General features: G+C 46.7%; 1 protein-coding gene across 1 annotated transcript in view; it reads left to right on the top strand.

Annotated features, from left to right (window-relative positions):
- LOC119423574 (glutamate receptor ionotropic, delta-1) overlaps nucleotides 1-15,043 on the top strand; it is a 458,437-nt gene that overhangs the window by 438,643 nt on the left and 4,751 nt on the right. Inside the window, exon 18 of the mRNA XM_037690973.1 lies at nucleotides 8,846-9,086. Coding sequence (XP_037546901.1) covers nucleotides 8,846-9,086 — 241 coding nt within the window. The remainder of the gene's footprint in view (nucleotides 1-8,845; nucleotides 9,087-15,043) is intronic.

Below are 15,043 nucleotides of genomic sequence, written 5' to 3'. Positions count from 1 at the left end.
TGGATGGAGCAGGAACTGTTTGGTTTTAAAGGCAGATAGATCTGAGAATCATCGGCGTAACAGTGAAACGAAATACCATGTTTCCTCAGGATTGACCCCAAGGGGAGCAGATACAATGAGAACAGAAGGGGTCCAAGAATGGAGCCTTGTGGGACCCCACAGGAAAGAGGGACAGAAGCAGAAAAATGATTGTCAAAGTTAACACAGAAACTTCTGTTACCCAGATACGACCGGAACCATTCTAGCGCCACCCCTGTAATCCCAACCCAGTGTTCTAGCCGTGACATAAGGATGCTGTCCTGAGCCTGCTCTGACCCTTCCAGTTGGGAGTCCGTGTTCACTGACCAGTCCAGCCTGTCATCCAGTTGTATGACCAGATATTTGTAGGTCCAGACCACCTCCACATCAACCCCCTCAATGGAGGCTGGCTTCAGGGTAGGCCCAGACCTTCTGAAGTCCACTACCTTTCCCTTTGTTTTACTCATGTTCAGCTGTAGACGGTTGAATTTGCACCATGCTACAAAGTCCTGAACCAGGTCCTGTACTCCCTCTCTTGTCCATCCTGCACATATTACCTGCTAGGTGTAGGTGGAGAGGAGAGCTAAACCGACTATCAGCTGACTGTATGACAACGTTGTCAGCTATACGCCCGCTAGTCATGGAGACCCTGGTGCATGTCTTAAACGTGTATGGTGACATGAACTCCACTGGAATGTTAAAAGCATCAAAAGAGGCTGACCTCGCTGGAGACCTATTGCTCTGGTCGTCTGTGATAGACTTTAATTTTCTTGTCTGGATGCCCCTTTGGATACACACAGGTGAGATGTTTTTGAGCAGGAGCCCCTCCTCCCCCCTCAGTGGTGTCTCTGCAGATGTGAGTGCATGCTGAGGTAGTGGCTGTATTTACCTCCCTGCTATGCTCCTCCCTTGGCTCCTCCCTTGGCTCCTCCCTTGGCTCCTCCCTTGCCTGATGGAGTGCTCTCAGTTTGTGTGTTTTGCGCTGTCCATGGTGCTGGACCTGCATGAAGCGCTGCAGTGTTACACTTTGACCTACAGTTTCTCACTTGCTGTGTGGATGAATCACACCAGAAGTAAATGTTGAGTTCTGGGATGTTCTGGTTCCTCTAATGTCCTTTCTCTCTCTACACCTTTTAAGGGAGTGTGGCTTCTTGTGAACGGGGCATTGTTTGCGTGTGAATTCAGTAGTGGTGACTGGTTTGTGTGGTTTGTTAACCTCAGTTTTGTGGACTGTGACGGGCTCTGGGCTTTACTGCTGTAGTTGTCACATGAAGTTAGCGTGTACATGGGAGCTGATACTTGGGACTTGAAACTGGGCTCCTTGTTGCTTCATCATGAATAAAGCAGCAGAAAAATGAAAATGGAGGGAAAGTGAAGTTATGTCTTTGTATTTTGACCCTTCTAACGTCCACCTGTCTTGCAGATTGATTGGAAGCTTGTGTACAATCAGGGCGATGCCACGCGAGGCGTTTAAAGACACTAAACCATGTTTCTGCTGCATCAGTCTCGTACAATAAGTCACCAAACTCCCAAAGCTTTTGTGGTTCCCTGTTTGTAATTCTGGCAAAACTGTCTAGTCTGTCCAGAAGAGACCTTTCTATCACTTCTGGTGTCCCAGAGCATTCTTCTAACAGAGCCCAGACTCTGCTTAAACCCTCTGCTGGATTTCTGAGGTGAAGTCATCCTGGATTTTGATGTGGCAACCTAATTTTGAGAAGGAACCTTTCCTACACCTTCATGCTGCCACACACCAAAATGCAAGTTGGTCCCTCGTTTTCTTTGAGTTGTGATGCTCACAACAAGTCCCTGTCTTCATCCTCATTTTAAAGACTCAGCTGTTTAACACGGGTTATTTTGTGACCCAGTCAGTCCTCCACAGCTCGTGTTGAACAACCCATCCTGTCGGTGAGGTTTATGGGAACCATTGCAGTCTAAAGATCAGTATCTGTTCACTTTTTAACATTTATAGCTGTTTGATATTGTGTGAATTAGGATTCACAGTGGTAATTATTGAGGCCCGTTCCTCTGCACAGATGAAGGACGGTGCTGCGATCAGAGCAGGATTAAAACATCTCGATCAGTTTCTCTGTCAGAGAAAGTGACGCCGCTCTGAGGCTTCAGCTTTCAGTAAACCTGCTCCGATGGAGACCAGAGTTTCAGCTGTTTTTCATAGTGTGCTGAAACAAAGCCCCGTGAGAAGTTAATGATGAAGATGAGAAGTTGTTACCCTCAGTTTCATCCTCCTTGTTGGCATTAAGGCTTCATGATCCTCCTGGAAATCCTCTGATGGGAGTGAGGAGTCCCACAGCGGCCCCCGTCCTGGCCAGTTACGACCGAGGGCCTTCGAGGTTTGCTAACGAGGGTCACCTCAGCTGCAGGTGAAACCCTGATTTCAAACCTCTCCAGGTGGATCTCTGGCTGCTTGATCAATAACAGCGCCTGATGCTAAAGTCAAGCACATTAGGCAGTGCTGTCATGGAGCAAACAGGATTATTAATGGTGTGCACGTGTAAACACAAGCATGCGAGCTAATTGCTAAACGTTCCAAAGCAGATGTCTCCGCGAGGCTGAACATTTGAGGGAAGTTTGATCGTCTTCCTCAGATAAAAGCAGCGATCTGCAGAGCGAAGCTTTCCCTCAAACACAAATTGATCCCAGAGAGAGTTAAAAACTCACACAGATCATTTAGTAAATCTCCACATTATTCCGACATGAATTAAAAGAGAACTTGGTAAAATGTAAAAACTTTCTCATCCGTCTCGTATCGATCGGCTCCAGCGCCACAACAGGAAATTAATAAAGACAAACGATTTGTTCAACACGGGACGCCGGGAGATTTATAACAAGAACACCTGGTGTTCATTGATTCAAAGGTACATTTAAACACAAAGTTTGGCCCCTGTTAGTAAAACCCAGTGAGCCTGAGTTTTATTTGGAGGAAACTCAAAAATCAAACATCCTGTCAGTAGTCACAGGACAGAGGGATGGAAACTCCAAAATCTGAGTTGGTACAAGATCAACCAGATTACTTCCTTGTCGGGTAGAACAAATTAATAATCTGGGATCAGGTCCAGGAGGAAAACCCAGACCTCCCTCTCCAGCTCCTCCTGGGGGTCCCAAGATGTTCTCAGAGCAGAGAGGAGATGTGATCCCTCCAGAGTTCTGGGTCTCCTCCCAGTGGGTGGAGTTTGAGAGGCATCCTACTTGTTTTCCCCGTCCCTAAAGCAGGAATTGAACTGGGCTGCAACTAGTTGGAGACACAAAGTTGTAAGAAAATGCTCAAATGTCCATTGTGTTCACACTCTTTTGGTATATTCTGCATATGTAATGTCAGATTGAAAGGTCCTTTCTCACTGGGCTGTGAATAGTTTCAGGACTTTCTCAACTTCCCTGTGCACGTCTGAAAAGCACACAGCTGCATCCCTGCTCGAGTTCTGATCGTGTTAAAATCATTTGTGCAACAACTTTTCTCTTGAAATCATCTCAAAGTCCTGGTGGGCGTCACCAACTTGTTGCTGCAGCTGTATTTTGACTCCTGCAGGGAAAACATCCGGGTCTACAACCTCTCTGATGATGATGAATCATTTTGGAAAAACTGGTCCAAATCTCCTAATTTCAAAATAGTACTCTGCTAACTTCAGTAAACGTAGGGACGGCTGCTAAGGTAGACGTGCATGGCCTACAGTACAGTTTTGTAAGCCATGCACGAGAATACGCTGTGTTGACAGAAAATGTGGCCCCACGGTTCAGTGGTCACTTGGCTGCAAATGGAGTTCAGTGAGACTGCAGCTGAAAACTCATATTTGCCTCCTGACAGTCACAGCTCAGAGAGTTAGGGTCGCAGCACTTCCTGCCATGACTCTTAAACTTCCTGAGTGACAAAAATGAAGTTGAGACAGATTCTGCTTCTGATGACTGAGTAGTTGACAAGAAAATTTGTTGCGCCAACATTTTGACCATGTTCAGAGCTCCTGCAACACGAGAGCAAAGCTCAACTGCTCACAGGAGAGCATCGAGAACTCTCACAGGTTATGGAGGCTCTCTTCTAATGTCAGTGAAATGCTGCCTTCAGGCCCGGCCGCACTGTGGAGGGAGTTCATTCCAGCTGCTTGGACTCAGGATCTTGTTCTTTCAGCCATGATCCATAAACCTCATGACCACAGAGGCAGGGTGGACCAGTAAAATGACCCTGATCCATTACTCCCAGATACCCAGAGTTAATACTGCACTGGTGGAAAAAAAAAAAAGAGTGGGCCAATGACTGGGCCATGAGGTACCCCAAGAAACAGTTTATGGCTCTTTGTCACCATTAGTTGTATATTTTTATCCTGTAAAGACAAGAGACAAGTAAATTATTCATTATGTTTAACTAAAGAAACTGCCAAAAAGTATAAAAGTTTTATACAATTTAAAAGTTAAAGGGCCCCTCCCCTGACCGTTTTGATACATAAATACTTAAAAGCGTACTAAATGAGTTAAATGTCAGAAAAACAAACAATAATTGTTGTTTTATTATTGTTTTCAAACAGTTTTTGTCCTTTTATGCATTACAGTTCCTCTTAGTGTTTGTTTTGTGTCATTTTGAGGAGCCCACCTGGTTGTCTAACCCCGCCCTCCCACCTCGACTGCTGTCAGAAACTTCCTGCTCAGACACTGAGAGGCAGATCACAGAACCAACAGGAAGTCACTACGTTCACCTCCTGCTGCCAGGAGGCTTTCAGTAACAGAGGAATTTAGTAGGAATTTCCACCGTTGTGCTCTGTGACTCAGTGAGAAGCTGCGGTGTCGCTCTGAACCAGGTCGATAAAGTTTGTTGAAGGGCAGCAGCTCTCAGCTGGAGGCGCCGGGAACCTTTCGTGTTGCCGCGCTCAGACACAAACCACGACACGTTCTGTAAGAATGAAACACTCGCAGCCAGCGATGCGTTCGGGTGTTGATAGATTGTTAACACAAAGCGTTCGCTGTGCTGCTGGTGCTTTAATCCAGAGGGGACTTCTGCTCGGGGGGGGGGGGGGGGACCTTCTGATCTATGTGAGAGGGACGCCTGAGGCTTCTCCACACAAGAACTGTCATTTCACACCTCCTCTGGGCTCATCCTCCTCCTCCACCCTGGCTCTGCAGGCTCCTCTCATCCTTTCAGGCCAGGTTTCACTCTGAGATAATCCCATTTCTCCTGAAAGCTCCGAGACCGTCCTCTCTGAAAGTGACGAGCAGACACCTGAGGGGACGCTGAGTCAGCAGGAAGACATGAAACAGGACAAGCTCTCAAACACAGAGAGACGTTTCTAGTTTTACTGAGGACGATGACACCGTCTGAGGGAGGTGGCAACTGATTTCACACCAAACGCCTCCAGGAAGAACTCCATGCACAAAAAACAGACTGTTGAAGGGAATTTCTGTGGACAGATGTGGAGGAGAACCAGCACCTCCACATCTGAGGCCATGGTCTTGTCAGAGGGTGAATTGTTCTCTTCAGGTCGAGGGTGAGGTTCTGCCTCAAGTGGAGGAGTTCAAGTATCTCTGGGTTTTGTTCATGGGTGAGGGAAGGATGGAGCGTGAGACTGACAGATGGATTGGTGCAGCATCTGCAGTATTGTGGACTCTGTCCTGGTTCATTGTGGTGAAGAGGGAGCTGAGCTGTAAGACAAAGCTCTCTGTTTACTGGTCAGTCTACGTTCCTCCCCTCACCTCTGGTCATGAACTCTGGTAGAGACTGAAAGAATGAGATCATGGATCCAGGAGGTAGAAATGAGTTTCCTCTGCAGGGTAGCTGGACTCTCTTAGAGACAGGGGGAGAAGTTCAGTTATCAGGAGAGACTCAGAGTAGAACCACTGCTCCTCCACATCCAGAGGAGACAGTTGCAGAGGTTCAGGCATCTGGTAAGGATGCTCCCTGGGCACCTCCTTAGGGAGGTGCTTCGGGCATGTCCAACTGAGAGGAGACCCCGGGGAAGACCCAGGACACCCTGGAGAGACTACGTCTCTCGGATGGCCTGCACCTTGGAGTCCTACCAGAAGATCTGGAAGAGGTGGCTGTGGAGAGAGATGTCTGGACCTCCCTGCTCAAGATGCTGCCCCCGAGACCAGAGGGAGGGAGGGAGGGAGGGAGTCTTTATATAACGCAAGTATTGATACTGCCATAATAAATAAATATGTCCAAATATCAGGGAGTCTTGTTCCAGAGTGATGATAGCATGGAGTAATGAGGGTGTTGCTCCAGTCTGTTTTCATTCCACCCTCACCCAGAGTCATGAGGTTTGGACCAAAACAATGAGATCTTGGGTCCAAGTGGCTGAAATGAGACGAGGAGCTTCGTGGCTCGGGGTGAACTTGGTGGAGACAAGTGTCCTGCCAGGTCCAGTAATCTGGGGGAAACGCTGGAGCTGTTAGGTGGTACTGATCCACTTTGGTCTTGGTCCTGCTCGGGTTAGCCATGGGTTCATCAGTCTGGTCGCACCAACCTGAAATCACTCAAAGCCGTCTACAGTCAGTAAAATAAAAATCCTCTCCACAGACTCCATTTTGGAATGGCAGGAATCTTTAGGGGCTTGTTCCCAGCTCTTGCAGCTGATGAGGTTCTTCCTGAGCACTGGATCCATCTGATCTCGCTTCAGGTTCTATTGAACCCAAATCCAGCCCCAACGAGACAGCTCAGTTCAGACCGGTCGCCTCTCTGAACCCGTTTGAGATCCGAGCCAGACCAGTTGGAGACGATCCGGTCCGTTCCTGATGCTTCCTGTTCAATTACACTGCTCTGTGTTTAATCTGAGCGCTGCTTCTTAATGAAGGATTAGATTTTCTGCTCTGGGCCCGGCCCGGTTCAGCTGGCGTCCAACAGCCCGCGGTGCCTCGTCTCTCAGGACGAGCAGGAATAATGTCTGCGTGTTCAACTGGGGGCAGACCACAGAAACCATTATCTCACCGTCCCATAACTGCTGTATTACCTCCTGCTTGATAATCCTGCCGTTAATAATCTGCACACTTTTTGTTGCTGCTGCTGCTCATTTGTGCAGCCGAACTGTTTTGTCCTCAGGGTGTTTCGTGGGGGGGGGGGGGTGACCTTCAGCATGCTCGCACTGAGCTGAACAGATTAAATATAGAAAATTGGTCTCTGGTTTTACTGCAGCAGTCTTCTTCAGTGGTCCAGGCAGAGCTGCTCAATTAACTCTGCAAGTCCACACAGTGTGAGCAGCATGCCTGTTGGGGGGGGTTATTAAATAATACAGCAGCTCTGTGCAGAAAGGAAAGTTTTATACAAACGTCCAGCAGCGCTCGACATAATAACTGAGAGAAATCTCTTCACGTGTCAGTTCGTCCTCTGAGGTTGTGTCTGTGCCGTTACTGCTCGTAGTGCAGGACCTTTTCATTTCTTCCATTAAAGATGCAAGTGATGCCACTGTGTCATTAATCCATCATCTTAACCCACACCTTCCTTTTTTGGAGGCGGGGTCACTGGTGCCCATGTCCAGCCATCACTGGGTCATTATTAAAGCTGTGTGGCGTTGGGGTGGGGGGGGGGGGTAACCTGGGTCAGGAGCTGCTGATTAACTGATCAGCAGTTGGACCACCTCTAGAAAAGCAGCAGTTTTGGTACTTGGCTGCATGTTAACACGATGCCAGGGCAGAACACCATCAGCAATGACCTCCCAGAGGTGCTGCCCTTCACTCAGCCAAGGGTCAAAGGTCGTTACAAAACTTATCTTTCACTATCGTTGTTTACTTAAGTAAAGAACCACAAACTCATGGCAGTTGAAGTTTTTAACCAGCTTTGTACTTGCAAAGGTGCACGAGGACAAAGTGCACGAGGACAAAGTGCACGAGGACAAAGTGCACGAGGACAAAGTGCATGAGGACAAAGTGCATGTATGCTGCATCACAGAATGCACCTGGACCTGTTCTTCTGTTGACTTTCAGAACATCAGCACCACACAGGAACAGTTCAGTTCCTCCGTCTCTCACGTCCTGCAGCTGTGCAGGCCTCTGCACAGATGTGGTGTCCGTCTGCACAGATGTGGTGCATCAGGGCAACGCCGCAAGTCCAGGTCCAGATAATGAGGATGTTTTGAGTGACAGCAGAGCGGCAGGAGGGAAAGACGTTCTCACACACTAAATAAAATCATTCATAAGTCTCAAGTGAAATATTTTCTAACAAACCCAACAAAGTTCAGTCAGGTCACATTTCGTTCTTCATCCATAGGACTTCAATGAATGGATGGATGAAGGATGAAACATCCCAACAAAAAAATAAACCTTCCAGAAGACCCGACTGAACCTTGTTGGGTTTTTAATCTGATTATTGAGCATGAACTTTGGTGTTTTCTAACAAAGCCCAACGAGTTCTGGAGTCAAATGTGAGTCCAACAGCTGAACATTGGACCAAATTGGGTCCAACAGGACCATGATCCCAACCACAGCAACTAATCTTCAACAGACGGGTCAAAAAAAGACACCAAGGTGCTGAACGGTCCAGAAGAGGTCCAGGTCCTTCAGAGAGCCGAGCAGGAACCAACGATGGAAAGAAAAGTGGTCCAGAACTCCTCCACAACCACATGACAGGCTGATGAAGTCCTACAGAACAGCACTGAGTTCTGCTGCCTGACCCAGTTTTCACTCACAGCTTTAACGTTTTGTTGCTCGTTGATCAAACGCGACACGACGGGATCGGTTGTGGGGGTAGATTAAAAAAGCTGTAAAGACCAGATGTCCTGAAACATAAAACCCTAGAACTGACCGGGGTTGGACTTTCCTTTTTCCCGAGTCCTGGTTAAAAGGACTTTTCTTGTTGCAGAGAAACAGCTGAACACCTGTTTGTTGTGTCTTCCTCCAGGATCTTGGAGCTGCAGGAGAAGGGCGACCTGGACATCATGAAGCAGAAGTGGTGGCCCCGGACCGGCCGCTGCGACCTCAGCAGCCACGCCAGCACCCATCCCGACGGCCGCTCCCTCAAGCTGCACAGCTTCGCCGGCATCTTCTGCATCCTGGCCGCCGGCCTGCTGCTGGCCTGCCTGGTGGCCGGGCTGGAGGCGTGGTGGAACAGCAACCGCTGCCGCCAGGATCAGCCCAAAGAGGTGACCGAGCTTAGGGCCCGGCGGACGGGCCAGCAGGGGGAGGACACCGCCACACTCTACTTTAAGGATCCAGCCGCAGACATGAGCCCCGACTTAGTGGAGCTTCAGTACACCCAGCTGTAGACACAGGGTTAGCTTCAGAGCTGGGGGACAGAGTAGGACCAAGTGCTCTGCACCTCATCAGGCCACAGATTGAAATCAAATTTGGTCTTTTATTATCAACCCCCCCCCTCTATTTTTTATTCTTTTACCTGTCCATCACTCTCCTCCACCTCCTCCTGAAGTTTGGAGTTCATCTGTTTTTACTGTAAACTCTGTGATTCCCAACCCTGGTCCCTGAGGAACACCATCCTGCATGTTTACTTGTTTCCCTGCTCCAACACGTTTGATTACTCAAGTTCTGCAGGAGCCTGTAAATCACCCATTTATTCAAATCAGGTGCATCAAAGCAGGGAAACAACTAAAACATGCAGGACGGTGTTCCTCAAGGACCAGAGTTGGGAACCATTGCAAACCACAAGAAGCACACAGCATACCCATCCAGCCTTTAATATTACTAATTCACTCGTATAACTAAAACTTTTTGGTGCCTTCAAAGAGAAAATAGGTGTTAAATTCCTCTCAGGAAATCAGGATGTGCCTCCTAACAATTCCCCCACCCCACCCCCACCCCCCGCACGGCACAGCATGCAGCCACACTCTTTAATGCTCAACTCCCACAGCGACGGCTCTGGAATCATTTAAGTGCTTGTATTGAATTATTGTTATGAAGTCATTTTGTGCAATAAAGCTTCAGTAATTTCCTGCACCCGAGGGTCCTGAAAGACCCGATAATTAGCAGCAGAATGAGCGATCGCTCAGGCAGAGAGGGGTGTCAAACACCGACACTCTTTCAACATTTCTGGACACTTTCCTTTCAGTGAAGAGACAAAAGAAGCCATTTAACAGAAACACTGTCCAAATTATTTGCTGCTTTTGCTAAAAAGAAACTTGTGCCTCAATAAGCACCTCCTGAATACAAACCAGACATGTTCGTCAAGATGTTCTTCAAACGTTCCAACGCTGTTTTTTACCTGATGTACTCGAACACAGCTCAGTTCAGCAGATGGCGTTCTGTACAGAAGTAAAACGGTTTGCAAAAATTTAGGATTTTATTTAATTGGAGACAAAAACAGATATTTTCCTCCACCCATGGACATGAATCTGAATCTTCTGTTCCGAGGTGGAATGGTTTTATACCTTCACTGATTTTTTTGAAAACCAAAATTAGCTTCACAAGTTTTTCTGTTTGTGGATTTTTTTCAGGCCAGATCAGTTCAGGATGTCTCTGGTCTGTAGCTGATGGAGACTGATGGAGACTGTTTGGTGATACCTCACAACAGTCTCTTTACATGAACCACGGGGCATCACACTACTGCTGGAACTGGAACATGTTTGAAGAATTTACACAACACATTTAATTTTTTTATGATTTTGTTAATTTGTTAATAGCTTCTAAAGAGTTCTTTCGTTGAACCTCACCAGGAGATTGTTGAAATGATGCTGATCAGTGATTCCAGGTGAAATTTGCGTATTTCCTCGCAGTTTGTGACTCTGTGTCCCATCCCAGAGAGAGATCATCTCTAGCTTGATTTCAGGTTTTCCAGAACCTCCAGTGCAGCTCTGTGACCAGAACGTCTCACGTGTGGACCTGGTCACCAAACGCACCAATGACTCTTATTGGGACAATAGTTTGCTCAAATTCAGAGCAACTCGCTGCAGTTATAACATCTGAAGCAAAGAGTGGTCCAGTGACCTTCATTTGAATAAAACACTAAAAAAAAGAAGCTCAGCATGTTCTCATGTGAGCCGGACACACCAGCACGGCGTTAAATAACCATTTCAGAACCGCAGCCAGTATAAAAGTATTCAGGTGTAAATAAACGTGGCACACTGTGACCAGGAGCTTAAAGCAGAATTACCACTGCTAAAATAAAAACTGTTAGTACGGCAAACTACTCAGTATTTGATGATGGCATAATTAACAACAGTTCATCCTCCAGCCTTTTTCTTTATGGACTACAGACTAACAAACGTGTCCATTATCGTAGCTAAATGTCACCTTGAGTTTCTGAGCCATGCAGCCACCTGTTTCCTCAGAGATGATAGTTTGGATGCTCCCTCTCTTCATTTGTAACTCTGGTTGGAGCAGGCCAATAAAGAAAATCAAATAAGAAGACCGATTGGTGGAAGATGAAGAAGGAAGAATGTTGTGAGAAATTCAGAGAGGAGCTGTTAAAGGCTCTGGGTGGTAAGAAAGAGCTTCCAGATGACTGGACTACTACAGCAACAGTACTTAGAGAGACAGGTAGGAAGGTACTTGGTGTGTCATCTGGACAGAGAATGGATGATCAGGAAACCTGGTGGTGGAATAGTGAAGTGCAGGAAGATGTTCAAAGAAAGAGGTTAGTCAAGAAAAAATATGACAGAGGACTGAAGAGAGGAGACAGGAATATAAGGAGATGGGACGTAGAGCAAAGAGGGAGGTAGCTAAGACAAAGCAGAAGGTGCATGATGAGTTGTATGGGAGGCTGGACACTAAAGAAGGCGAGAAGAACTTGTACTGATTAGCGAGACAGAGGGATTAGGCTAGAAAGGATGTGCAGTAGGTTAGACTTGTTAAATGTTCTAACAAGTGAGGAGAGTGTGACATGTAGATGGAAGGAGTACTTTGAGGAGCAAATGAATGAAGAGAATGAAAGAGAAAGAAGAGTAGAGATCATAGAAACTGTGGTCCAGGAAGTGAGAAAGATTAGTGAGGGTGAAGTCCAGAAAGCTCTGAAAAGAATGAAGAAGGGGAAGGCAGTAGGACCTGATGACCAGTGGAGGTTTGGAAATGTCTTGGAGAGATGGCAGTGAAGTTTTTCACCAAATATTCAATGGCATATTTGAGGGTGAGAAAATGCCTGAGGAATGGAGAAGAAGTGCTGGTGGCCATTTTTAAGAACAAGGGTGATGTACAGAGTTGTAGCAACTACAGGGGAATTAAGTTGATGAGTCACGTGATGAAGATCTGGGAGAGAGTTGTGGAAGCAAGACTTAGATGAGAGGTGACTATCTGTGAGCAGCAGGATGGTTTCATGCCAAGAAAGAGCACCACAGATCCATCTTTGTTTTGAGGATGTTGATGGAGAAGTACAGAGAGGGTCAGAAAGAACTCCATTGTGTCTTTGTGGATTTAGAAAAAGTATATGACGGGGTGCCGAGGGAGGAGGTGTGGTATTGCATGAGGAAATCTGGAGTGTCCAAAAAGTATGTTAGACTGGTACAGGACATGTATGAGGACAGCAGGACAGTGGTGAGATGTGCTGTATGAGTGACGGATAGCTTCAAAGTGGAGGTGGGAGTGCATCAAGGATCAGCTCTGAGCCCCTTCTAGTTTGCTCTGGTGATGGACCGACTAACAGATGAGGTCAGGCAAGAATCCCTGTGGACTATGATGTTTGCAGATGACATTGTGATCTGTGGTGAGAACAGGGAACAGGTGGAAGAGAACTTGGAGAGGTGCAGGTATGCACTTGAAAGAAGAGGAATGAAAGTCAGCCGCAGTAAGACAGAGTCCATGTGTGTGAATGAGAGGGAGGAGGTGGAACAGTGAGGCTACAAGTAGCAGAGGTCACAAAGGAGCAGGACTTCAAGGACTTGGGGTCCACTGTCCAGGAACATGGGGAGTGTGGTGAAGAGGTGAAGAAGAGAGTCCAGGCAGGATGGAGTGATGGAGAAAAGTTTCAGGAGTGATTTGAGACAAAAGGGTGTCAGCAAAGGTCAAAGGAAAAGTTTACAAGATAGTGGTGAGACCAGCTATGTTGTATGGTCTGGAGACAGAGACATGGACAAAAAGACAGGAGACAGAACTGGAAGTAGAAATGAAGATGTTGAGGTTCTCCTTAGGAGAGACAAGGATGGAGAAGATCAGGACTGAGATCATCAGAGGTACAGCACAGGTTGAACAACTGGGAGATAAAGTTAGAGAGGACACACTGAGATGATTTGGACATGTCCAGAGGAGGGACAGTGGTTTGGACATGTCCAGAGGAGGGACTGTGGTTTGGACATGTCCAGAGGAGGGACTGTGGTTTGGACATGTCCAGAGGAGGGACTGTGGTTTGGACATGTCCAGAGGAGGGACAGTGGGTATATTGGTAGAAAAATGTTAGAAATGCAGCTACAGGAAAAAGACAAAGAGGAGACATATGGATGCAGTTAGAGAGGACGTGGAGGTAGTTGGAGTGAGGGCAGAGGACAGAGTGAGGTGGAGGAGGACTCGCTGTGGAGACCCTGAAGAGGAAAAAGCGGAAAGAAGAAGAAGAAGTAGTTAGTGTAGGTCCGTGGTAGCTTTCAGTAATATGGATTGTTGCAGGCTGACGTCTATAAACTTCCTAAATCAAGAAGACTTATCTCCTTCAATGTAAAACAAGCAGCATCAAAACAACTCGCATAGAATGAGCCAGAGGGTTTTCCCTTCAGGATTACATCACGTGTTTATTAATTTACCATTTCTGAATCTAAAACTTCTGTTAAGCTGCTTCCCTTCATTTCCAACTCAAGCACAGTCCTCTCCAGGCCAAAGTTTTTAATGTACGACCAACACGTGCATCTTTGTTACTTTGAACAATTCAAACACGACGACCAGGCCAGAAAAAACTCAGAAAATTAGATCAAACAAACTGTTGAGGCTTTTTAACGTCTATGAATCGTTATGGCAAACTTTTTAAAATCATATCCCAACCCCAACTTCAGGAACCATTGAGAACTTTGGGAGTACGGGGGCGGGGGTTTATGAATGGGCGGGGGGTGGGGGGCATGAGCTATGATGCATTAGAAGTGTGTGGGAAAGTTCAATACATAATAAATGAGATCAGTGTGGTTAAATATTGTTGTTACATTATACCAGATTTGAGATCCATCGTCCACCCAGTGTGGATCAGAAGAACCATTTTACCCTCAAACCTCACTTAACGGCTGTTAGAGATAAACGTTGTTTCAGCCTCGATATCAAAACATGTTCAACTCAAGGGAACATGTCTGATGTCTTCAACCTGAGGACTGACTGCGTCCTGTAGAACCGGTCCTTCGGGTCTGGTGTATGCTGTGTGCTACACAGGCAGAGTTTGGACAGAACAGACCTGAACCATGTGGTCCGAGTCGTGACGGGGCAGGAAGCCTCCAGGTGGATCCATAAAGTAAAGTGTGAGCAGACGGTCGGGTCTGTGTCGTCCTTTAGCAGAAAGCTTGGTGTCCAACATCTCGTCTCTAACTCCTGCCTGCTTCTGTCACAGATTATATGTCAATGTGGACGCCCCTCTGTCTCTCTCCTCTCCACATCTCCCTTTTTTCGTTTCTTTATTTACGCTCGACTGTCTATGATCTCGTGCAGGTCACTAAGGATTACAGACTGGCAAGGGTTTCTGGTCCATTGACATATAATGACATTACAACTGCTTCATCGGAGGGGAGGAGGGACATTTGGACAGACAGAGAGAGAGGCTGGGATGAAGCAGAAGCTATTGATACAGGTCAGAATAGAGCTCATGTACAACCATCAAAATTAAAACAACATTTCTGTCCCATCTGTTGCTGTAGGAGAGTTCATTTCTGGTTAGACTGAGCAGAAATGGACTCCACGTCTGCTCGATTGCAGCCTTAATAAAAACAAAACTGAAGTTCAAAAAGTTTAACAAGGTTGAGTCAGGTCCTCTGGACGGATTCGTTGTTGAAAAGTTTCATCTCTTATGAAAAAGACTTCTTCAGTCTGAGGAGCTGCAACAAACTGGTTCATCAGGGCACTAACGATCCGTCGTTAGGCTGCTGGTCCTCCAAAAGATGAAACGTCTCGACAAAGAAGGATCTGACTCAACCTTCTTAGATTCATCTCCCTGGATTATTGAGCAGCATCAGGATCAAGTTGAAAAAGATTT

The sequence above is a fragment of the Nematolebias whitei genome, chromosome 17, assembly GCF_014905685.2.
Source record: "Nematolebias whitei isolate Nwh7 chromosome 17, NemWhi1, whole genome shotgun sequence".
Taxonomy (NCBI): domain Eukaryota; kingdom Metazoa; phylum Chordata; class Actinopteri; order Cyprinodontiformes; family Rivulidae; genus Nematolebias; species Nematolebias whitei.
This window is presented reverse-complemented; position numbering and strand designations above follow the sequence as displayed.